This window comes from Apis dorsata, unplaced genomic scaffold (assembly GCF_000469605.1).
Source record: "Apis dorsata unplaced genomic scaffold, Apis dorsata 1.3 scaffold_1085, whole genome shotgun sequence".
NCBI lineage: Eukaryota > Metazoa > Arthropoda > Insecta > Hymenoptera > Apidae > Apis > Apis dorsata.
Genome location: NW_006264183.1, coordinates 157,735 through 183,771, shown reverse-complemented (window position 1 = coordinate 183,771; position 26,037 = coordinate 157,735). Strand labels below are relative to the sequence as shown.

At 27.1% G+C, this 26,037-nt stretch overlaps 3 protein-coding genes and 2 long non-coding RNA genes across 21 annotated transcripts in view; 3 read left to right on the top strand and 2 right to left on the bottom strand.

Moving 5' to 3' along the window:
* The window catches only part of LOC102674624 (myb protein), a 36,823-nt gene extending 22,190 nt beyond the window's left edge, over positions 1–14,633 (top strand). For 2 of the 6 annotated variants that reach the window (XM_006624522.2, XM_006624521.2), the window contains exons 2-10: positions 5,148–5,310; positions 6,627–6,791; positions 8,904–9,222; positions 9,418–9,742; positions 9,831–10,240; positions 10,348–10,664; positions 10,761–10,850; positions 13,006–13,131; positions 13,608–14,633. In XM_006624522.2, the coding sequence (XP_006624585.1) occupies positions 5,148–5,310; positions 6,627–6,791; positions 8,904–9,222; positions 9,418–9,742; positions 9,831–10,240; positions 10,348–10,664; positions 10,761–10,850; positions 13,006–13,131; positions 13,608–13,742 (2,050 nt within the window). In that variant the 3' untranslated portion in view covers positions 13,743–14,633. Of the gene's footprint in view, positions 1–5,147; positions 5,311–6,626; positions 6,792–7,725; positions 7,903–8,093; positions 8,130–8,458; positions 8,510–8,903; positions 9,223–9,417; positions 9,743–9,830; positions 10,241–10,347; positions 10,665–10,760; positions 10,851–13,005; positions 13,132–13,607 lie in introns of those variants that run through there. The other 4 variants (XM_006624524.1, XM_006624526.2, XM_006624523.2 and 1 more) reach the window with 4 other exon arrangements.
* On the bottom strand, positions 1,402–7,737 carry LOC102674323. Of its 5 annotated transcripts, none has more exons than XR_422882.2 (8): positions 7,610–7,737; positions 7,418–7,527; positions 7,095–7,176; positions 6,600–6,703; positions 3,546–3,596; positions 3,336–3,466; positions 1,771–2,109; positions 1,402–1,660 (listed from the first exon to the last, which is right to left on the bottom strand). It is a non-coding gene; the product is annotated as an uncharacterized LOC102674323 (long non-coding RNA). The 5 variants fall into 5 exon arrangements; XR_422881.2 differs by having other exon boundaries at positions 3,570–3,596; XR_422883.2 differs by having other exon boundaries at positions 3,336–3,462; positions 3,570–3,596.
* Positions 14,634–17,122: 2,489 nt separating the features above from the next.
* On the bottom strand, positions 17,123–21,688 carry LOC102675198 (RING finger and CHY zinc finger domain-containing protein 1). Of its 5 annotated transcripts, none has more exons than XM_006624528.1 (5): positions 21,103–21,688; positions 18,040–18,357; positions 17,547–17,825; positions 17,346–17,450; positions 17,123–17,269 (listed from the first exon to the last, which is right to left on the bottom strand). In XM_006624528.1, the coding sequence occupies exons 1-4, from the start codon at positions 21,226–21,228 to the stop codon at positions 17,355–17,357; spliced, it is 819 nt and encodes a 272-aa protein (XP_006624591.1). In that variant the 5' UTR covers positions 21,229–21,688; the 3' UTR covers positions 17,123–17,269; positions 17,346–17,354. The 5 variants fall into 5 exon arrangements, with proteins under 5 accessions (XP_006624591.1, XP_031370488.1, XP_006624590.1 ...); XM_031514628.1 differs by having other exon boundaries at positions 17,123–17,266; XM_006624527.1 differs by having other exon boundaries at positions 17,360–17,450.
* On the top strand, positions 20,047–21,993 carry LOC102675426. The gene is made up of 2 exons (XR_422886.2): positions 20,047–20,242; positions 21,685–21,993. It is a non-coding gene; the product is annotated as an uncharacterized LOC102675426 (long non-coding RNA).
* A 503-nt stretch (positions 21,994–22,496) lies between these two features.
* LOC102673575 (PX domain-containing protein kinase-like protein) lies at positions 22,497–26,037 on the top strand. 4 transcript variants are annotated; one of them, XM_006624518.2, is made up of 9 exons: positions 22,497–22,901; positions 23,334–23,522; positions 23,616–23,712; positions 23,903–24,327; positions 24,396–24,572; positions 24,653–25,063; positions 25,147–25,303; positions 25,379–25,423; positions 25,672–26,037. In XM_006624518.2, exons 1-8 carry the CDS (start codon positions 22,800–22,802, stop codon positions 25,393–25,395), a joined length of 1,575 nt encoding a protein of 524 aa, XP_006624581.1. In that variant the 5' UTR covers positions 22,497–22,799; the 3' UTR covers positions 25,396–25,423; positions 25,672–26,037. The 4 variants fall into 4 exon arrangements, with proteins under 4 accessions (XP_006624581.1, XP_006624580.1, XP_006624578.1 ...); XM_006624517.2 differs by having other exon boundaries at positions 25,663–26,037; XM_006624515.2 differs by lacking the exon at positions 25,379–25,423.

Genomic DNA, 26,037 nt, shown 5'->3' with positions numbered 1-26,037 from the left:
TGTGTATATATATATATATATATATATATATATATACAGAATGGGCACATATTTTCGCGGATCGTGAGAATGCCGGAGGAAGTCCTGCGTTCAGCCACGTGCCTCGGGATTTAAACTCAAGGATGCCTGCGACCGTTAGAACTTCCACGAAGGCGAAAGCCTTTACGTAACACAGTGAAAAAAAAAAAAGAACGGATACTGATCGTCTTCGAGTATATATTTGCGATTCCCAGCGCTATTTCTATCCTTTTTTTGCGTGTCACGACTAAATAGGTAAAGATTTGGCTACAAAAGTTCAATATTCTAGAAGAAATATTCTAACATAAAAAATATTATATTTCTTTTAAGTAAAATTAAGTAATTTAAGTAATAGATTTTTTTCATTTATTTTATCTTATTTGCTTATTATATATACTTTATTGTATAAAAGTTTTTTATTAATTATTTAATCTTTATTCTTTATTATTATTTGTTTATTATTAAAATAATAATAGAATTTTTCATATTTAATTTATCAAAAATGTTATTACATAATTGTCAATATAATTTTCATATATAAAAATGTGTCTATGTATGACATAGATGACATTAGATCACACGTGACGAAAAAGATCACGTGTATGTAGTTTGTGCCGTCTTCTCCATTTTCACTTTTAAATTTGAATGAAGCCACAGTCAAATACCGGATGATTATTCTGGCATTCCACGCACGTTCTGCTTCTGCTTTTTCAGACTTTCATTTGGTCAAACATACAAAATAGAAAGTGAAAAGGAAGATGCACAAAAATGCGATTTACACATTCCATTCTTACATTCTGAAGATATCTTTTTTAAGGAAATTCCATCAACCTCTAAAAAAAGATTATATTTATTTCACATAATTATTATTATACATGCGCAAAAATATAATTTTAATTACGAAATTTTATATTTAAATATAAATATAATTTTTTTCTTAATTCTATACATAAAAGTGATATTCTTATAAGCTCTGTTAATTTAAGAATTCGGTATCAAAATTTGATTAAATATCTAGCTAGTTCTCATGGAAGCCGCGTCGTCTAGAGATATAGAGATATACTGTGATTGGATACCTTAGCTTGTCATGGAACTCCATCGCATCTTTGAAATTTAAACATATTGCTCTATGTGAATTTTACTAGTTTGCACCTTTTTGCCGCATGAACAATATTGCTTATGGTTATATAATTGTTAATATATTATATCATTCAAATTGTAAAAATCTATTCTTTCTTATTCATGAATTCTATTTACAAAAATCACGTATATAAATTAACACATACAATAATTATTTTATGATTTACAATAATATAATCGAAATGACTTTTAATTTTTAAAATTCTATTTTTAAATTTAAATAGTAAGGTTATGAAGTCTTCCTTAAAAAAAAATAAGATTCAATACAGCTGTTCAATCAGCCTTATCACGTGCTAATCGAGCAACAAATCACTGCCAAGTATTTATTTGCATAGTTTCACGAATTTCGCTACATTCACTTTTTTCCACGACGCGTCCTGTATACAGGAGACATTCCACTTAAACGGCACTCCCCTTTTGGTTCCTAGCATTCCCTCGCGACTTAACGCTTCATAACATATTCTCGACTTGTCCTTAGCCGGGAACGTAAACATATGTGCACCTGCAGAAAGTCAGTATATTTGAACAACGAAGATTGCATTGCTAGACTCCGTCAATTAGATGCTGAATTACAAGGTATATCAGTTTGCGTTTTATACGAGTTTCTCTTACCGATGTAAAAACAGCTGCGGAGATGAAATGCGCGTGCTTCCTGTATAGCACTGTTGCCACGTGTGTGCCAGAATAAATATGCGCACGCATGTCTCGTAACGTTTGTCGTATGAAGAATACGAAAACTGGAAGCAATAAAAAGAAGAATATTTATTCGAGATTTTATTGATAATCGAATAGATATTTAAAAAAGGAACGATTGATTTGTTGATTAACAAATTGTGAATTAATTCCGTGACTTATCGTTAATTTTCTTGAGACTTCTATCGCTCTATCATAATATTTCAGTGATGAGTAGAGATTTCCAGGAAATCTTGCTAAGGATAATCATTCTTTCCGCTGTTGAACATCGGTACATCACAAAAAGAAAATAAAATATAGAAGAATAGAATAAAATGTTTGTAAAATACATTTGTATATACATGATAAAGATAGAAGTAAAGATAAAAAGAATATGAAAATTTTATCAGGATATATTTTTCAAAACATATAATATAAATGGTAGTAATTTGAAAAAATTTCAATTTTATATTTCTAGTTTATTGTCTCAATATATATTTCTTTTTCTTTTTTTCACTTTTAAGCAATTATATATATAGAAAAAAGATATTATACAAAAAAAGAATAATTATATATACAGAAAAACATATATGTGTATGTATACTAATGAAGTACAATAGAAAATTATAAAATGATATAGCATGCCACAAACATATATACATAAGTACGACATATATATTCATGTAAATTTTATTGTTATCATTACTTTCAGTCCAAAGAGATATTTTTTGATATTATATTATTTTTTAATTTATTGTTATAATAAGATAAAATTAATAATAAAATTAATAATAAGATAAAATTAATAATATTGATTTCGACGATCAATTTAGATTAAATTATCAAATTTTCAAAGATAACTGATAATTTCCAAGATTGAAATTTTATTTTTTAATTCATCATTGTAATAAATAGCAATTTTTTTTTGTTATAATGTTCATCAACGAATATAATTATGTTATAAATTCTATTTTTAAAAAAAGTTCATAATTTATCAATTTAATATTTGGATCATAAAATGATTAAATTGGCTTATTAGTTAATTTTTTAAGTCATTTTTAGTATTAAAAGCACTAATTTTTTAAATCATTTTTAGCACTAAAGATTATGAATTTTAAATATTATAGCAATAACACATAATATTGGTGTCTAAATGCCAATTTGAAAATAAAAAATAAAATAATTTTCTATACATTTTCAACTATATATATATTTACTATTATAATTATAATTATAATTACATCTATTATATTTTTATAAAAATATTACATATTAAACTTTAAATATATACTGCATATTATTTGATTATTTATTTTATAATAATTTTTTTTATAAATTTGAAAGTTAATAAAATAATTGTAATTACAAAAAATTGCTAATTTTCAGATATATTGAATATTACATTTTATTATAATATTTCTGTTTTTATTAAAAATCATTACATTATTTTTTATTTTTTCTAAAATAAATATGAATAATGTTTAATGATTCGTGAATTTACGTACATCGTTTCACTTAGACGTCACAGCGGTATCTTTGCAGTTCTGACGAAACAAAAGGGTTAAACGAACGCCGTTTGGCAAAGGTTCATACGATATACATAGCTGCTTGCAGCGGAAACGCGGTCGTGGTCTGCCTGAAACAGTAAACATAACAAGCGGTCGGCCGTTGCGTTTGATTTCTCTATGTAGTGGGATATATAGGAGAATATATACATGTGTACTTCATCTCAAACTGACCGGCTATCGTCGACGAATTACGTCATCCTGCGAACATAAACTCTATAGTGGTTGGAATGTAAATACGTTAAGATGACGAGCCAAGTGTTGGACTAATTGCATTTGAGTATTGTGTAACATGAACTCTGGCTTGTTTCTTCCATAAATTTCTTGACTTTTACTACTGAAGTCAGTTTATAGATTACTATAGTATATCATTTATATCAGTAATGTTTTTTCTAAGAAAGTCTTTAAAGAAATTTCATAAGATTAATAAATAATATTATTTAATTAATTAATAAAATTAAATTAAAAGTATAGAAAAACATATTTAAAATAGCATTTTTGTTCCAACAAAAAATATTAAAATGGAATACTAAAATTTAATGAATAAGAATATTTTTTTTAAATATTTTTAAATAAATGAAATGAATACTATTAGATTCGAATTAAGTACTTTTGAAATTTGAGAATATTGTTTGATTGACAGAATTATTATAGATGAGCTTGACTGATGTAAAAAAGCTTTTACTATCTACATATAGAAAAAATTATATTCAAGATACTTTGTGATTAATGGAAATTCTTTTTTAAAGAATTTTTTTTTTGAAGAAAAAATATTTGACTTAAAAATATTTTTATTTAATCATATAAACAATTATTTACATATGTATTTTTTCTAAAATATTTATAAAAATTATTTAGAAAATTTTTTTATTACATCTTTATAAATATTTTATTTATATTTCTTTCAAATGAATAATTTATATTTTTATTAACGCTTTCAATATTATATAAATTTTATATAAAAGATAAATTAAATTAATTAAGTAGATTAATCAAATAGATTTTTCTCTTTTTTATAGATAAATTAGATAAATTAATACACTTAGATAAATTTGCTTTTTTTTTAAGTTTGATTAAAAACTTACAAAGAGAAAAAATTAAAAAATAGTGAAGGGAAGAAAGGGTGAGAATGAATAACGACAGGAAATCCTTGAAGACAAAGAAGACGAATAAACCACTAGCAACCACAAAAACTGACACTGGCCAGACTGTGGTCAAGATTGCCTCTTGGTTGGCGGTTTAGGGCAAGGGTGAAGAACAAAGGGGTAACGAGTGCGCGATAGTTTCTTCGACAAAGAAGAGGAAGAAACACGCACAGGTCGGATGGTCAGCCATCCGTGATTTCCCATCTTCACCATTCTACAAAAAATAGCTATATCCGTTACATGTTCGCACATTTGATCTTGTGAATCTTGATATTCATTTTGAATCATAGTTTTATGTTAAAATTAATAGTCCTAAGAAAAAGAGATAAAAGATCATAAAAGGTTTCATGATGTAGGCATGATAAAATCATTTGTATCATTTCTAACTTTAAATATTTTTAACAAAAGTTATTAGATAATAGATATTAGCATTTTTTTGATTTGTCAATTTTATTTATCAATTTTTTTTATAAAAAAAGAAAAGATACTAGTAATAAATATCATTGTGTAGAAAAATGCAGTTTTAATTTAGAAATATGAATTTCTAAATTTCAAATTTAATTTTATTTCCAAATTATGAAAACATAATATTTTCTTTTTTTCTTAGATCGCGATCTGGATACGATTCTAGTAGCGGCGGAGAATCTGACAATGAATACAATGCTATTGCTTGTCGTGGAGCCGATAATCAATCTCAAAATCAGAACACAAATGCAAGCAATCATGGGCAGGGAAAGCATATAAACAAAGGAAGATGGACCAAAGAGGAGGTAATTGCGAATTTCAATGTTAAATATTCTAATTAAAATTAATTTTATTAATGAAACATTTAAATTTTAATTATTAACAATATAATTATAACATAATAAAAAAATTTAAATATTATTAATTTAAATATTTAAATATTTCTATTATAAAATATTTTAAAATATATTATAAAATATTATAATTTAAAAAAGATAAAAATCTTTTAAATATATTCTAAAATATATTTATAAAAAATATTTTAGAAAGTTATACCATAAATTGGTATACATATAAATTAGATTATACCAATGATATTTATAGTGCATATCACGATAAACAATGTTCTATGCTTTTTTTTTTTCTCTTCCTCTTTAACCAAGAGCTCGATATTTCCGAGAATGTACACGTGACCGCGTCATCATACTGTGACTTTGATCAGATGTAACGCAAAAGGGGAGGGATACAATGAGCACAGGCCTCGAAAAAAGGTCCACCCTTCGTACCTTCTACAACGAGTTACGTCCGCGGGCAGATGCCCTCAACTACCCCATAGTCATATGCGTAGCCATAGAGTACGAAGAACGCCGTATGGTTTCCCGTGGGAAATATCACAGACCTATCGATCCTATGCATTTGTTACATGACCTTTTTCCTTTTTTTCTTTCTCTCTTTCTTTCTCTTTTTTTTTTTAATTTGATGCAATTGTGAAATAAAAAGTTTCACAATTTATTTTGGAATATTTTCATTATTTCTATAATTTTAAAGTTATTTTTAATTTAATTTCCATTCGCAACTCTATCTATATCAGAAATTAATGTTGCAATAGTAGTAAATATTTCATGTTCATTTAATCTTTTTTTCTTATTATTTATACTTAATCTTTCTCATAAAAATATCTTTACTGTTCTTTTGATAAAAAAAAGTATTGATAAATATTAAAAATTCTTCTCTAAGAATTATATATCATTATATGAAATATAAATCATCATATTTTGAAAAACAATTAATAATTTATTAACATAATATTTTAACACAGTTTTATTTTAATTTAACATATCTCAAAAGAATAAATACAATATTTACTTTAAATAGCTTATTTACTTAAAATAACTTGAAATTATTCATTCACTAACTTGAATTATATTTATCACTAATAAAGTTTCATAAGTTTTATCAATGCTCAGCGATATAAAATTCAAATATACTTATTTTAGAACATTTTCAAAGGACTTTTGTCACAATCTTTTTTCTATTCATACTGTATATTATTTCCTATGCATAATATATATGTATATGTATATGATTAATATACTTATGTTCTGTTTCAAATGGATTTCAGGATGCTGTATTAAAACAGTTAGTGAGCAATGCTGAACAACTTGGCACTGGGCTTCGATGGGACGCCATAGCCAGCCACTTTCCGGATCGAAGTGATGTTCAATGCCAGCAGAGATGGGCGAAGGTCGTAAATCCGGAATTAGTCAAAGGACCATGGACAAAAGAGGTATATTAATGGAATTAAATTAATAGAACTTATTAATTAATTTTTTTTTTAAATATTGAGAAACCTAATTTTTATTATATTTTATTATTAAACTTTAAAAATTTAATATTTAGGATTTCAGAATTTGAAACTAAAATATGATTTTTTAAATAATAATTCATTGTTTTGATTATCATAAATATCTTGTATAGTAGTTAGTATTTGAGGTCTTTATCGACATTTAGCGATACTTTATGATTTTATTTGATTCTTTATTTGAATAGTTATATTGTATCATTGAAAAATCAATGAAATTCAATTAACCTGATTTTCAATAGAGGCCAATCAGTCCACATCAAATGAAAGTAAAGATCCATTACACCCTCTTCATCTATCGCGACTAGATCTATTCAGATAGTATGAAACTGAGAAGACTTTTAAATTAAAAGTTGGATAATGGTTCTGCAGAACTTTCTCTTTTCGGATTAGAAGCTTTTTTTTTTAATAATTCACACGAATCAGTAGTTAATAGATTTGATATTTTATTAAAACTTCAAAATCATTCTCTTAAAATATTCTTATAATATTTATAATATATAATACATATATCTCTTCACATGTATTTTAAAAATACATACACATCCTACCTTCTATTAGTAAAAAATATCAAGAGCTTCCTCTTTTGATCACTAGATGTCTCCAGTATTGCAAACTATATAGATTCATTATTAGCGTCAATAGTAATCACACCATAAGCCTAATCAATTTCATCATAGTCAATAAAAATCAAACTTGAACCAAACTCATTTAAAAATGCTTCAAGATTCTCGTTGCCTCACTTCTAAGGGATTAGCGATCAAGTTTCTCCGACTCGTTTAAATTTCGAAGGTTCAAATTCATAACGGCACGGCCCTGCACAGTACATACGCCTACACGTAGCGGAGGCAAAGCTCTCCGTCTGTCCGCTGAGGGTCGCCACGGTGGGGTATGCAATAAGAAAAAGAGCCACGAGAGGTCTGTAGAGATGCTGCATCGCCGTCTTGCCAATGCACTTGGCAACAGCCAAGGGCAAGTAAAGCCTCTGACATCGCCGTCATGGAGGGCCACATTGGTGTGTACCTGATTTTTCATGGTATGGGAGCGTCCTCGGTGCAACCTCCTCTTACTCCTCTGTCTTTCCCTTTCTTTTTCCTCTTCTTTTCGTTCGTTCTTTTCCTCTGTGCACCGACGGTCATCATGCATCGCGTGAATCCTCTTCTCCTTTCCTTTCCGCCGTCTTCTCGACCTACCACTTCGTTCTCTGTTCGATACTTCTATTTGCTTTCGAGAAATTACTCCATGAGTTGGGCTTGCCTTCCGGTGAATTTGTCCACATGAAGACTTTGTTGAAGACGATTTTGGTAACAATCAACAAGATGAGAGGCGCTAGAAAAAATGGCAATTCTTTGGAAGCAATTGATAATATTTGAATCAGAATGATTTCAATCATTCTCAAGCAATCATAGTTACATATCTATGTAACATAGGTTTATATCAGATAATCAGCAATAATTTTTGCTATTTGGTAATTATTTGGTAATGTTTGCTAGATAGTCTATTGGAAGATGAAAAATTTTTATTCATATATTTGATGAATGAATGAAGGAAAAATCGAAATAATTATTTTTAATACGATTCATGTGATATTATATCATATGATTGCTACAAATTGGAAGCATATTTTGCAATTAAAGAATTTGATATTAACAATATAATGGCTTTAAATTAATAGAAATTTTATAATTAAGATTAATTAATATGAGATTTTAAAATATAGGATAATTTATAAAAATAAAATATTATGATATTTATGATATCATAATATGATATTTTGATTCAGGATACTTATTGATTTTCCATCCTATTATTGAAAGGAGAATCTTAAGATAATTCTTTTATTATAAACTTTCTTAATATTATTTATTTTTGATAATATTTAGGATAATTATCGAATTTTTATGAATCAATTTCAATATTCGATAGTATCAATTATCAAAATATATATATATATATATATAAATAACTAAAAATTATATTAATAATATATTAATAATTATTATATTAATATTATTATAATAATAATCCTATTTGCAGGAAGACGAAAAAGTAGTGGAATTAGTAGAACGATACGGACCGAAGAAGTGGACATTAATTGCACGACATTTGAAAGGTCGTATTGGAAAGCAATGTCGAGAACGATGGCATAATCATCTGAATCCGGGTATTAAAAAAACAGCATGGACAGAAGCGGAAGATAGGATCATTGTAGAAGCACACCGCAGGGTAGGCAATCAATGGGCAAAAATAGCAAAATTACTACCAGGCAGAACTGACAATGCCATAAAAAATCATTGGAATAGTACTATGAGAAGAAAATATGAAACTGAAGAGGGTAGATCCACGAGCACAAGAGGTTTATAATTCATTCATTCTTTAATCAATAATCAATATCTTCTTTTTTGTTAATTTCCATTTTTTAATTCCAATAGATATACAAAATTTAAAAAATAAATTAATTCATTTTAATAATTAGAATGTATTTTTATGTATTAGAAATTAGAAGATTATTAAAGATGAAACATTTAATGAAAATAAGTATTTTTAATAGGGAGAGGTAGAAGAAAAGCCATAGAAGCATCAATATCCTCTAAGGATAATCTTTGTCCAGAAGAGGATATTTCCAATCAGAATTGTTTAAAATCAACGAATAATGACAATACCTCAACTCTGACTAATGTACAGCCACATACTCTGGGCATTGATCAATTGCAATGGAGTAGAACTTGGGATAATCAACAGAATAATCAGACTTTCCAAGGTCTTTTGAATCTGAATGAACGGTCGCATAATAATGAATCTCGTTTAAACTCCCCTTCAAAAACGGGAAGTTCCTTTTCTAGAGTCAAGACTGCACAAATGTCACCCTTCACAAAGTATGATATGAATGAAATAAAAAAAAATATAAAATTTTCCAAAGATAATTGAAAAAAATTATTTATTTATTAACGTCTACTATTATAGGTATTTCGACTTGCAAATACAAGGTGAAGCGACTAGTTCAAAAAATTCAGAAATCAGATTAATGCCTATGCCAGATTTGGAAGAGATTTCTGGTGCTGTAACGGAGAAAGAAAGGAGTAGTCCACCCCCAATTCTACGTCGACGTAAAAATACCCAAATTCTTCAACAGAGGACAGAAACTCCTGATAATGTGAGCCAGTCTGATTATTTAATAATAAATCAACAGGAACAACAGACTGGTGAGACCACCCCATCCACACCCATTAAACAATTGCCATTCAGCCCGTCACAGTTTTTGAACAGTCTGAGTCCCGAGACATCTTCCTGGCCACGAGCGAGCACTCCTAAAGGCAGCAGCCCTGGTCCACTCACCACACCACAACCCACTGGTCTTCGACGAAGTCAAAATGGTATGTTTTATTTATTTTTTGATTTGCAAAATTTTATTTATAATAATATTTTTATATATTTATTATTATATATTATTACATTATTATTATTATTATTATTATTATAGATGGCAATACGCCGAGGACACCAACACCGTTCAAAAATGCATTAGCAGAATTAGAACGGCGCAGCGGCGCGACTACTCAGTTACCTGCTACCCCCAGTCGTTTAGATGCTCTAACCGAGATCATCAAACAGGAAACCGATCGTGAAAGTTTAGTAGGAACTAGCACTATTCTTCAAGATTCTGGTTATAGTACAATTAGACGACGGGGTAAAGAGAATAGTGCTCCTGGCGGAAAGAGAGCACGCAAAGCTCTCTCTCAAGCTTGGGCAAATGCTTCTCAAGATAATTCCGAAATGAGTTTCGTTGTAGAAACACCCGTAAGTTGAATATGAATATTTAAAGATATTTTACATTATAAGATTACAAATTATATCATTTAATTATTTATTTATTTATTTCGTTTTATATTACAGAGTAAAAGTTTGGACACATCGGTATTATTTTCACCAGCATCCATGGCATTAGAAGACAGTTTCCTAACAGCAGGGACTAGTCCCATAAAGGTAGAGAATATCCATACTCAAACATATATTCAAACTCAACCAGCCCTATCCTGGTATTATTCCCGTACCAATCGCCTCTAGACACGCTAGCCGGCCTTTTCTTAACTTTCTTATTTTAACACTGTCTTTTTCTTTTAAATTCTAAAATCTGTTAAATATATTTTAATCAATATTGTCTGCCTTTCGATTAACGTTAAATATGCCTTGTTCTTTTTCTTTCTTTTTTTTCAATTCTTTCTTTTTCTTTATAATTTATGACTAAATATTAAACGACGCGCGAGAAATTAACCTTGTTTTTATATCTATTAGACTGGTTATTACCGATTCTTTTTATCGATCCGGTATCATTCAATCCAAAGATTATTAGTGACTTTTTTTTCTTTTTTTAGATCCTAAGTATATAATTATAAAGTAACACGACTAACATTAATAATGGTGTAGAATATCAGTTTAATCTATTTATATAGTTAATTTATTTTTTTTTTTTTTTGTCAACGCGTATGCTTTTCATGTTAAATTATTTATATCTAATAATTTTTTGCTTGGAGCGAAACTTATGATCATGAATTAAAAAACAAAACGTTTCATATTATTTATCATTAATTAAATCACTAAAATAAAAAAATATAAAAAATATAAAAATGATCACAAAAGAGCCAACGTTATGAGGTACTTAAGTTATATTTTTGCGCGTATTATAATATTTATTTCTGGTCGATATTTATTGTCTGTCTTTATATTGAAAATATCCGTACTCTTTGTTATTAAACGTATATATAATTTGATGTGTACAGATGATTATACTTCGTTTTTGTTTGTTTCATTTTTCTTTTTCTACAATTAATTTTACAAAAAATTAAATTATGTTTTATTATCATTTTATTTTTTTTTGTTAATATTTAATTATATAAATTATTCGTGTAAATTATTCGTGTACATTTATTTGATATTTTGGAAGCGAAGTGAACTGAAAACATATTTATTCCGGTGAAAAACCAAATTATTATTTATTATTATAAGATTTATTTATTATTATAAGATTTATTTATGATACATGTTTAAAAAAAAATAATAATAATATTGAAATTTTTTAATAATAATTATTAAGAATTCCTGATTTTAAATATTTGTAAATTATTATAAGAATCCTGTGCACAACAGGTTAAACATGTGTACTTATGTAAATCTGTAATAAAATATTAGTATTTAAGTATCATCGTACGATTATTTAATATTTAATTACAAAATATCATTGATTATATTAAATGTTTGCAGTTTCAATTTCGCCTCCTTAGTCATTTATGTTTCAATAATAATAAAAATAATAATAATCTAAACGGAAAAAATGGATCACCGGTGATCCATATAGCATGAAACATAATAATACTTGTATACCCTAATAATTCCTTTGCCTAATTAAATATCCTTAAATCATAAATATCCCGTCTATAATTATATATAATATATCTATATGGATATATACATATAAAGATAGCGTTTATTTATTATTATATATTAATATATAATATATATTACATATATATTTTTTTAGTTTCTTCGATAATAATGTTGAGTTGCCGCATGTTTAAAACTAACTCAAACGTAAAATGTCTTTATACAGGCCTGGCCTAGCGTACCAAAGTATCTTCCTTGTCTATCCTGTCTCGAAAATCCAAAGAACAATTTTGAGCAGTGGTTCCATTGGTCGCGAATGCTCCTCTTCGAAATCGATTCGCAATCATGCAAAGGAAAAAAGAAAGAAAAAAGAAAATACAAAAGGCCTAGTCATTTTATAATGAAACGTGATAGTTTTTTTTTTGCATGTATATGAAACGTGCCCTAGAAAGAAAATATGAACGCATAAAACGGACAAGCTCACAATATAGTTTCATAATTTTTTGAATAATACTAAAATAAATTTCCATAATCTCTTTATTTCTCTATAACTATATATCCTTTCTATCTCCGTTTCTTTCTCTCTTTACAACTCCTCTTTCTCTTTTTCTTAAATCTTTCAATTATGTCTCTGAAAACTGAAATTTTGATCTTATATTTTTTTCTGATAAAAAGAAAAAAGAAATAATTTTCAAATGAGTATTTTCTATATGCGTTCTTTTTACTCGCCGGCTGTAGCTAGTGTGTCTATCCTTTCCAGACTTCCCACGACTTTGTGTCCGTACAACGGAAGCCTAATGCCAAGAGAGCGATCACATTCGATGCATTCGACAGTCCCTGTTGTATCCTCAGCCCCTTGCCGCTCAGGCCAGTCAAACGTGCTAAGGTGAGTTGTTTTTTTAATTCTAGAATCGGTTCACTGTATCTCCTTAATGGGGTTAGCTGCATTAGAGATTTGATATTTTCGTGTCAAATTTCTTTTCACATCGCTCCAATGCTTAATTTTCGTATACTGGAAAACCATCTGTTGCTATAGATCAAATTTCATTGCAGTATTTGATCTCTTGAAATATTAAATAGTTTGTGTAAGGATAATAAAATTATTAAATGTATAATTCAAAACTATTAAATATATTTTATAGTTTATATTAAAGTTGTTCAATTAATTTAATCTTACCTATATAAAATTCAAAAGAATTTAGCTTTTAATTTTTTAAATATGAGATAGTTTTATATATTTCATTTCGTCATATTCAAAATATTGCTAATGTAATCATTTTGTATATGTTATTACTTTATGATATTAATATCATAATTATGCCATTCACTTTGATTTTCATTTTTGATTTGTTCTAATTGCAGGTACATTTAGAAGCACAATGGGCAACAGTGGCATGTGGACGTACACGCGATCAAATCGAAATGACGCGAGCTGCTCGACGATTCCTTAGCAGTCATGGATACTTGCCATTACGTCCTCGTTCTTTGAATTTTTGAGAGTCCTTTTGTAAACATGGGGACTCAGTCGCACTTCGTGGTACAAAAAATGCGACATTAAACTAGTCGTAATTAAAATAATACGGCACTTCCGTTTAAGGAATATAGCCTTTTTCTATCAAATTTATCACATGATATAAAAAAAAAAAAAACACAGGAAAGCAAAGAAAAAATAAATCTATTAGGCAATTTTACAGGTTGAATACAAATGGATGCATTAGAATAATCTTTTATGAATCATATAATTGATATAAAATTGAGATATTCTAATGCATAGCATATGTATACAAATAAATGAATTTTCTTTTTATGAAAAATCCACAGTGCATCTGAAATTGTATTTTAAAAAGAGAAGAAATGTCACGCTTTATAAATACTTATATTTATGATTCATTCTCAGTAGGATATATGTGGACCACAAATAAATCACAAAAACAAAAATAAAGCAAGATATTTCTACCTTTTTTTGATAGGAAGTTGTTATTATATTGGCATATAGATAGTGATGAATATAGAAAAAAGAAATAAAATCTCATTTCTTTGCGTAAACATACTTATTCCTGATAGTACAAATTACAAATTTATATGCAATTTTTTAAAGAGACATCAGGAGTCAATAGTGTTTACATAAAGAAATTTTTGTGTGAATTAATATTGAAAACAATTTATTTTTTATTAGAATATGAAAAAATTTTTGCCATATAAAGTAGCAACTTCTTATCATATTCGTACGAATGATAAAAGAATAAAATAATAGCTGGTTTATTTGATACAATAGTATATATATTATATAATATAAAACAAAAGCATTATTGCGGCCGTTATGTACAAAGAGCCTTTGTAACTGGTATTTAATTTACAATTGAATAATAAAGACGTGATAATAATCACCAAAAAATAAACAATTGGTAATATTTTTTTAAACCAGCACAATGTTATTTTTAAATTAAAAGAGATCATAATTTGATTTAATATATCATAATTTCTCACATTATGCTTTTAAATCAAATTATGTGTTAATAATTTTTAATAATTTTTTAAATCAAGTTACATATATAACAATAACAATAATTCAATTTTCGGCGTATATTAACGTCTTTTATAAAACTTGGAATGCCATGAAATGAATAATACAAGTGCTTATACAATAAACAGCCATATACATATTATTCAACAAACAATTGAAAAAGATTCAATAATCAAAAAAATCTCACAATCAGGTGAGGTATATCAAGAGTGCCTACCAACTCTTTTATTTGAGCTTGAAACATCGTATCATATTTTAATATTTTAAACATGTCCTTTAGAATGTTATGCACAAATACGCTTTATCTCATATTAGCAATCGAAATATATCTAAACGTGAATGATGATAAGATTACTCAGTAGTATATGCGTACAAACTGAATACAATATGACAATGTTTATGAGCGATGTAATAAGCGTCAAACATAATTCTAAAGCTCTTTCTGTACACGCGTTTTCTTAATATGTTTCAATGGTATATAGAATTTGGGACTCTCATTAAAACTGAGATCAAGTTAAAAAAATTTATTATAATATTAAAAATTAATATTAAATTTTAGGAATTATTAATTATATATAAAGTGTTAACATATTCATGGGACACTTTTGATCTAGAGGCTAAAACAAACACAAAAATTCATATCTAAAAATATCAATTGAAGCTTATTTATTATTGTATAAATAATTGAAGTTTGCAATCGAAATTTTTAGATAAAGCAATACAGTTATGATAGAGTCTCACTTCATCTAATGTAAATTTCAATTACATATATACAACTTATAACTTAATGAATATGCTTCAATTGAAATTTTTTTATATCAACTTTTCAATTTGATTTTTAAAATCTCTAAAAATATATATTCCACAAATATATTAATACCCTGTATAATATATATTCTTTAGAATTTAATTTTTATTATTAATTATATTATATTTATTTTGTTTTAAAGCTAAAAAAAATTAATAAAGTATATTTTTCTTAATTATTTAAGTAAATTTAATTTAAAAAAAAATACTGCTTCCAATTTATTCATCTGTATTGAATATTTTTTAAAAATTTTTTCAAAAATATAATTGAAATAAAGTAAAATACCATTATTTCGTTTTATATAATTAGACATTAAAATGTCTAACAACATGAATCATTAATTCATGTAAAACGAATTAAACGAGTTAAACATGTTTATAGTATTTTATACGCATTTTCTTGGAGGAAAAATTAAAAATATTAATTTTTTTATTATGCTAAAATACAATATTTCCTCTATTACGTATGAATTATGCTAAATATTTATTAATTATGATTGATACATGAAATTTAATATCAAATTATATAAAATCAAATTTTTTTTTTATCCATAAAAATATATATTTAAACGCGTGCACTAAAAGATGCCTAATTATACGCACAAATTTATAATTATGGTCATTTTAATTTACAATAACATGATGGTAATGCCCGATAAAATTCGATAGATGAATGTCGAAGCTTGAAATCTCACGATTTATTTTGAAGGTTTACGATATAAATTTATTTCGTATATTTTCAAAAAATTATTGTATTAGATATCAGCTTACGTCACCCAACTATCTGAGATTCCTCCGCGCATTTTTTTTTCTATATATAGAACATTTGTATTAAAAAGTGATTTAAGTGATCTTTGACTAGATGGCGATCTTTTCGAAAATTGCGCGTACAATAATTAATTAAGAAATAAAATGCATCTTATTAGTAATAATCTCATTGATTTCTATCTCTACATGTAACTGTGTAATATAACATCGGGGAACTATATGTATTATAAAGGAACTCTTAGCTGTTGATTATAATAGTAGCTAAAAGAGGGAAATTTTTTGACTAGCACTACCGGTATATGTTGATCAAATAGCATTTACGAAAAGATTGCATCAAAAGAAAGTCACGCATCATGAAATGTTCAAAATTCTATTTTAAATTCTATTTAATAACAGCGCGAGAAGAATTTTAAGAAATGGGTGATACCATGCATATTGCGTCACCAATCGATAACAAAATGAGAATCGCCAATAATATATTATATACTGTTTCATTTAGAATTACTATCATTATGTGTAATAATTAATATACTTTCGTAAAATGAATCTACTATTCTTAATAATTTGAATTAAAATGAATTCACGATTTAAATCGTGATTATTGAATAATTTTCGATGTCTCATGGTTAAAAATATAAGCGCTGATCATTTTCAGTCACTATATTCAGCCTCCTAATAAAATAACATCTATAAAAAGTCTGAAAACAATCAACAAAGATGTATAAATTCACTAAAAACAAATAAAGAGGTATAATGCCAAAGAGGCCATTTTCTAATGTCTTTCTCAATCGCTTAAAAGCAACACTTTCTCGCGGGAATTGCATAATTTTCCCGTTGTAATACTCAGAATTTTATGTTCTGCATAATTTTTCTTCATTATTCATAATGTTGATACTAATTATTTAGTCCAATGTATCTGGATCTGCTAAAAATTTTTTAAAATACATAGAAACTAATTGTAAAAATTAAAAATATTATTATTGTAAAAATTAAATAATTACTAATTAATATCAACCTGGAGAAGGAGATCCTTTAACTCTGCAAGTGTTATAACTTCCACAATTCAAACATTTCAAACCTACAATATGGAATTTTACTGTTGATTCCTAAAAAATTGTTTCATTGATTACATTTAATTTTTCATTATTTTTTTATTACATAAATATATAATTTAAATATTTAAAATAAGATGTTTCTTTTACCTCATGACAGTCTTTGCACAGAATATCAACCTTATAATCCCTATATTCTTCTGGCATTGGTGTTGATGATACTTCCATATCCAAAAATCTCCATAAATCAGTCATATCTAGAAGGGATACTTGGCAAGTTGGACACGCATAATGTCCTGAATGTAACAATTCCTCAAAGCATGTGCGATGAAGCAAATGACCACAATTTGGAATGTGACAAGGTATACGACTTGTGTGAATATCCTCAAGACAAACTGGACAATTTGCATGAGAAACATTTTCTACACACTGAAAATATGAAACAAAGTATTGATTTATATGAATTATTTTCTATGATTATAATTCAAAATTGAAATTTCTTTTTATCTACCATTTCATCAAATCACGCATATATATTTATTACAGTAAATTAATAAACAATTGTTTTAGCTAAATGTAGCTAATATCATAGAGAATAGAAATACTTTCATTGGCATTTAATCAAAATTTATACATTACATACCGTGTGTCCGTTTTGTAATTGAACTGGTAAACACATGTTGCACTTGGCACAGTGGAAAAATCGGTCGCGACCGCCGACTCTACATATTCCGCAGCCATCGCAATGATACTGATTTTTGTCCTCATCATCAAATAAATTACACTCGAGACATGTATATTTACCGAATCGACAATCACAATTTTGGCAAGTGGCTTGTACTGGCTGACGAGTATCACATAAAACGCATATCAGTTCTGTGACTTCTTTTCTATTTACTGTATGAGTCTCTTCTTTGTCGTGACAGAATCGACATGTATATACCTTGTTGCAACATGGTGTCTAAAAAATAATAAATATTATTGGTTACTTTTAAAAAATGTTACATATATTTTTAAATTCAAATTTTCAATTAAAATGCTAGAAAAGTGTCATCGATGTTTCTTGGACACTTTAGAAAACGAAGGTCTTAGATAATAATCCAATTAGCCCCCATATGAATCCATCCTTGATCCCTAACCCTTTCGATGCAGCAGACGCTTATAAGCGTTCGGCAAAACTGTTCGACAACGTACGGTGATCAGCGTGCAGAGAACATGATAACATACCATTATGAAACTCGTTCCGCATGTGATGCTAGTACGTTCAGCGACATCGAAAGAATTAATCACATGAATCAAGTTAAAAAAACATTTATAATTGTCAATAACTATATATAAATTTTTCCATTATTAAGAAAATCTATAATGATTCATATAAAATTTTTCCATGTTCTAATGACTTATTGATTGTCGATGGAATATTTTAATATTAACATTTTAATAACCGATTCAACATAATATGTAATTGACTTTTATCATGATTATTGAATTTCTATTAGATGGCGCACATTCACATCTTCCACGTGTATCGTAACACGTGTTATAATTATTTCAATATGAATTTATAGGTATTAATTTTTTATTTGAATTATTATTTTATATAAAAAATTATGAAAAATATTAATTTTTATGAATTGAAATTTCATTAAAATAACTATTATTTATATTGAATTAAATAAAAGTTCCACAAAATCTCATAACAAAATTATGTTAACTTATCGATATAATATCATAAATTTTAATTATTTTTAAATATTATTATATATATTATAAATATAATATAAAAATAAAATTTTAAACAATTTTTTTCTATACATATAACTATCAGTTTTAGTTTTTACATATATATAGCAACATGTGCGTTAAATGCGATCACTTATGATCGGTATTCAAAATGTACTATGAATCAAAAGATAGATATTTCTTCAGAATGTTCAAACATTCAAGTATTAGTAACTATTTTTTGTAAAGTTGTTTGTTTAATCTCGAAAATCAACTAACTAAACTAAAATCAACCGATAGTTCTATACGATTATATATATAAGAAAAAGTTGTTCTAAAATCTTTAACATATTTAAAAATTATTAAAATCCACAAAGCATATATATCAATAATTCATCATAATTTTAATACAAGAATTACTTAAGTTATAAATTATTTATTAAGTTAAAATTTTATATATAAGAGAATTATTTAATGCAATTTTTGAATATTAAAAATTTTTGAATTTTTGAAGAAAAATTATTATTTCAAAGTATAATTAAATATATTACTGATTTACTATGTATATATGGTTTGCTTTTTTAGTAAGATATAATAAATGCATGTTTTCTCGATCATAAGATATAGATTATTCACGGTGCTCTCTGAATAATATTTGAATAACAAAAATTTAAGTGTCTTATCTTTATGCGTTCAGGTAAACAAGACAAATCGTGTAAGCAGACAAGTAAATCACAAATCTGATATATTTTATTGCAAAATACGAAATATCTATTGGAAATGAAAAAAAAAGGTAAAATCATAATTATACTTTTTTTCAGACAACTTAGAAAAACTAGTCACTGGTAACAGCACATGATATTTGACTTATCGCGGCAATTGGTAAGCAACACTGTGAGAGGGCGTTTCATTACACAACATATGCTGAACTTCATCGATTTGTTTGCTACGTACATACATATGAAATGCATGTCGCGTTTACAATGAATAAGAAAAGCTCGTGTATAAGCGATTTCGGTGTTAGTTGTTAATTGTAAGACCGCTATGCACGTCGTTTATTTTAGAAACATTTATCCAAAATTATAAATATTATTGATTATTCAAGTTCAAGAATAATTTTTAAGGTATTGAAACTTTTTATTTTCAACTTTTTATTATAGTGCGTTATAGATATTCAAATAGACTACTCTATAAATGCTTTTCAAATTTTATCTGTTGTTTTAGGCGGCGCTCAAAACGTTTCTTATGAAATGTAAATTCGGTTTATTAGTTGAATGAAGATTCATTGAAATAACCGACTATAAATCTATAATTGTCAACTATTAATTTACCATGCAGATTTTTTAAATATTTTTATTTTTTTTAAAATAATCGAATAATCAAAATTTATTCAGTGATTTTAAATAGGATTACAATTATAATATAACGCAAACGTATAAACAATAAATCTTTATTGATATTTTATAATATTCGCACACAAAAATTATATTATAAAAAGTTTTACAAAAAGTCTCATTTCAATCTCATATAAAATTTTTCGTTTCTACATTGATTAATTTAAAATATATACATATATCTGTAGGATGTTGTTATGTGAATTAATTGAATTAACTGTCAATCGGTGACGTACTTACAACCACTTAACGGCCCAATTAATAATATACATGAAAAAGATCTATAACCATTCGTTATATTGTTACTAGAAAATTAATCAGAAATCTTAATAAATATATATGTTTACGATGATATAAAACAAAAGGAATTTAAAAATTAATAAAATCAAGATCATCGTTCATTATAACAAATTCAAAAAATGGTTAATATGAACATAAAGACACGGAAGTATTACAAACGGTATCTAAGAAAAGTATGTTTTTTTATAATTGAAACGCATGAATTGATCATTGAACATCTGCGTGATCAAAATCGAAAATAGGGGGATTATAAATGTATTTGCAAAAAAAAAACTGATTGAGGTACTTACAACAAATTTGGATTTTCGTTTATAATGCTCGCAGCCGTAATCATCATCAGCAGTGGCTTCTAAGGGTTCCTCCTTTGACGTCGACGCACGATCAGCCACAGTGCGCGCTTCGTCGTTATTCTCCATATCTTTCGATGATCCTAAATTCCTGCCTCTTTCTCCTCCGCCGCCTCCTTCTTCTCATCGACTCGCACGTCCTTTCCAGATTTTCTTGTGCCGTATCCGATTAACACTATCTCGGCCACAGTTTGTTTGTTTAATTAACACGCTAGCGGCGATTCAAAAACGATAGAAAAAGAACACCGACGTAGAACGTTCGGATCACGCGCCGACAAGCAAGCAAGGGCTGTTTATTCTGTATAAATAAGGCAACCCTCAACCTGAACCAACGGGAAATATTTCGAGTCTCATATGTCTGGTCATAAGAAAATTGAATCGTGCCATCATTAGCAGTTAATGTATTACAGCATGTCTCTACGTCGCGAATATTTCGAAGAAATTTCACAATCCGTTCCCTAAATCGCAGGATTTTCGTTGCACGTCTGATTGTAAGAGATGATAACTTTTGTTTGTCTGTTACAGAACTATGTTTGGCTGAATAACTATCATTTCTTGGAAATTTTGAAGAAAAACGAATCGACACTCGCCACTTCTGACACTTCTCCACTTCGTTGAACTATCACCACGGTGTAATGATTACAACGGCAGACGATGTTCGGAAAAAAGGATGCAAAACTATGGCCGGAAGTTGTGACGACTCAATGAAGTACTACGTCGCGTTTATACATATCCGACCCGCGAAGATTTAAATACACTTATAATGCAAGCAATTCAATAATATTATTTTGTAGAATCTAAATTGCCAACATGAAATAATAAGTAATAAATAAATGAAAATTCGCTTTTTCTATCAATTTATTATATTCTTAATTGTTATAAAAACAAAAACAAAAGTTATGATATATATAAATATAAATAAAAGAAACATTTAAAATATCCTAATCCAACTAATTTTGTATAATGTATGCTACTCAAATGCAATTTTATTCTGTTATCTATAATTTAGTCAGACTCAGTTTCTATATTTTGTTATTAGATCATGACCACATTTATGATATGGATAAATTTAATTGCATAAATATAATAATCTGGCATTTTAATCGATAACATGATAAATTCATCAATAATATGAAATCTATGATAAAAATTTATGAAAAATTTAATTGTTAATAAATTGTTTAATTATTTGATTATTTCATAATATAATTAAATTTATATTAATTATTTTTAAATTTATAATTAATTATTTATAAATAATTTGGAATGAAATTTTTATAATTTACTCAAAATAAGCAATGAATATAAAATATAGAAATTTTATGTTTATTGTGTGGTCATCTGATTGTGTGGCATCACTGCGAAAGTGTATATAATAAAATGGTGAAAGATGGGTGTTAAGCTCTAAGAGAAATGTAATTCATTAAATAAGATTTGTGTTGATCATTAAAAAACATTAATCAATATCGGTGCATCTTTTTGAATCTGTTATTGAATCATTTAAAATAATTGTATATAATACATTGACCAATGTTACAATGATGCAAAAGTGCATCATGTATGGCGACTTACGAAAAATATGCGCTAGCCATACGCAGTTCGCCCCGCACGGGCTCTGCATTCTGTCGGACTAATGATCAATGGCTTTATTTGAGAAGCGATATACAAATAAAGTGCTGTTAGATGATACAGAAAAGCTGACGAGCGTCATTGAAAATGCAAGAACAATCGACGGACATACGGTACGGTGCACGCTTAATACGTATATTTTGACATTTGGTCGATAAAAGATGATCTTCATATATGTCGGATTTTCGCTTCAATCTCGTATCGTTAAATCGACGAGCGTTATTGTTGATGACGTAGACATTCTGGATGCTTCTCTTGCATGTTTTAAAGATAAACAATTTTATAATATATTTTTTTACACATAAAATTTATATAGTCAAAATTAATTTTGTACATATAATATATTAAAAAAAAATATATATGCTTGAAAAATATAGAAAAAATAATATATAATATTATTGGAATATACAATATATAAATATTAGAATTTATAATATATTATAAATAATTATATATTAATTTATTTTTTAATTGTACATTTATTTAAAAATTGTTATTTATTAATGCAAAAATGATATGAATATATATTTTTATATTATATTTAGGAATATGTGATTAGAACACAAAGAGGTCCACTTTCTGAGAAATTTTGGAGAGTTAGCAGACGCTACAATGACTTTGTACAGCTTAATGCAGCTTTATCAATATCTGGTATTGATCTGGCATTTCCTCCAAAGAAAATCATTGGTAATATGGAACCAGACTTTATAGCTCAACGTCAAATAGCCCTACAGGTTAATTATATAAATTATATAAAAAATTAATTACATAAAAAAAATTATAATTATTAAGTATTAATTTAATATAATTATTTTATTTATTTTTAGAATTATTTAAACAATATACTAATGAATCCTATATTGGCTTCATCACTTCCTATGAAAAAATTCTTAGATCCAGATAATTATACAGCACCATTACATGGTATGATTTAATTATAATAATGAATATAATAATATAATTAAGTATAAGTAATATGATATATGTATATAAATAAATAATATGTAAATAATATTATGTTTAAATACTAAAAAAATCTTATTTTAAATCAATTATTTTAAATCAATTTATATTTAAAATTTAATTCATTTTCATAAATAATTTTTATTTTCAGAAATAGCTTTGCAACAGGTGTCATTAGCTTTACGCAGCGATGCAAATTTTGAAGTTTGTAAAGCCATTCCTGATATGGGATGGCGGTTAAGAAAACATTATTATACTGTAAAAAACCGTCAAAATTCAAAACAAGAATTATTACTTGCATGGGTAGAATTTGGTCCAGATAAACATCTGCAAGATAAAGACATGCAAGGTGTTTTTAAAAGTTTAGGAACATTAAAGCATAATTATATAGAACCAATTGTTTATCAACATGTAACTGAAAATGGAGCATTAATGATAAGAAATTTTTATCCAATGGGTACATTACGTGACATTTTGTGCGTAACTAAACCTAAACAACCATTTATAAAAAAGTATGGAAATCCAAAACAAACCAAATCATTAACAGTGCCTGAAATTGCTATGTATGGTTACCAGGTAAAAATATAATATTTCATATTAAGATAACAATAATAGATTTTGTAGCTAAATAATTTTTATTTTAGATTTTGGAAGCTTTAGGATTTCTTCATGAAAAAGGTCTACCATATGGACATTTACATACAGGAAATATTCTTTTAACACAAAAATGTGCCAAGTTGTTGGATATAGAAAATGGTCTTTTAGGTTTACCAGCATTCTATCGTCCTTATGTTGTACAAAGGCGTAAACTTCATGCCACGGTATATTTCATATTACATTAGAAAAATATCGTATAAATTTCTCAATATAAATATATATTTATTTTTTTTTTTCTTTACAGACTCAAGTAGATATTTATTCTTTTGGACATGTATTATATGAAATGGCATTTGGAAGACCATTGTTAGAAGCAACGTGTTCGGAATTACCGTATTGCGATCTAACTTTAAAAAGTCTATTAGAGGTGATACTTTCACCAGAAGCCTTGAAACAGGATTTACCAACAATATCACATTTATTAGAACACCCATTCTTTGAATCAGCAAAACATATTACATTTGCTGTTGGATCCATAGAAAAACCACATTTCAAATTAAGTAGTCATTTGAAAGAAGCTCTACAAGAAGCAGTAAACAAAGCAGAACAAAGACTAAAAGAAGAACAAAAAGTAGCGAGACATCAAAAAAGACTTGTCAAAGTTCAAGAAATGATGAGTTCAGAGGAAGAAATGAAAAAACGAAAACAGAAACTAGTAAAAAATATTATATTTAAATATTGTATTAAAATATTAATATATTTCTTAAAATGAAAACACAAATGTTTCTATTATTCTAGAAGAAGGAACAAAAATTAGCTCAAGAACAACGTTCTGCGAACCAATTAAGTGCAAATGGAATAAAACATGTAAATGGTAAGAGTCCGGAACGTTCGGATAGTCCTACTAGTACTTCTACAGCAACCAGTGTTGGAACTTTAACGCCTCCATCACTGCGTAAGTATCAAATTACTTTTTTCATTAATCTTTATTAAAAATTAACATTAATCAATATTCATGACTTTATATTAGCTGGGCACAAAAGTTGATGGCGCATACTACGCTTATTTCTTTCACGTAGGTCATATGATCACTCAAACACTAATTATTCACGTTCATACATTTTTTCATATAATTATCGCTTGGATACATTTCGAATACATGTAATAATAGAATTTTAATGAATAGTATATTTATAGTATATAGTATATCTTTATAAAAATAATCTAATTAATAAAAAATTAAATATAATAAAATAATATGTATCCAAACGACGTTATAAAAATTATATAAAGTTACAATCTATTTAACTAAAGGTTCTATAGATGTGCGACAAGGTGATGGAGTTCCTGCAAAAAGTACTATACCAGCACCTCCGTCACAGATGCCTGCAACTATTGATGTGGCAAATAATGTCTCAAAATTGACCAACGAACGAGCTGCTCTACTTGGAAGTATTTGTAATTTCAATAAAACTAGTCTTCGTAAAGTTGCCAATGAATATCATTGAGATAAAAGGAGATAATAGACACAAGAATGAAAGAAATTAGAGAAATGAATGCTGAATGATCATATTAATTTATCAAAAGAGGATAATGTATGATCACAATCTATACCAAAAGGATGTTATTTTTTTCATTGGATCGTGAGATTTTATTTCGATCGCGATACTTGTGAAATCTATATAAATA

Coding starts and splice junctions, on each gene's coding strand:
- LOC102675198 (XM_006624527.1), bottom strand. CDS start 21,228: ATGGAGAATAACGACGAAGCGCGCACTGTGGCTGATCGTGCGTCGACG. Junction 17,826..18,039: donor AATTACAAAACGGACACACG/GTATGTAATGTA, acceptor TCATATTTTCAG/TGTGTAGAAAATGTTTCTCA. Junction 17,451..17,546: donor TGTGCAAAGACTGTCATGAG/GTAAAAGAAACA, acceptor ACAATTTTTTAG/GAATCAACAGTAAAATTCCA.
- LOC102673575 (XM_006624514.2), top strand. CDS start 22,800: ATGGCTTTATTTGAGAAGCGATATACAAATAAAGTGCTGTTAGATGAT. Junction 22,902..23,333: donor GAACAATCGACGGACATACG/GTACGGTGCACG, acceptor TATTATATTTAG/GAATATGTGATTAGAACACA. Junction 23,713..23,902: donor TTATACAGCACCATTACATG/GTATGATTTAAT, acceptor TTTTATTTTCAG/AAATAGCTTTGCAACAGGTG.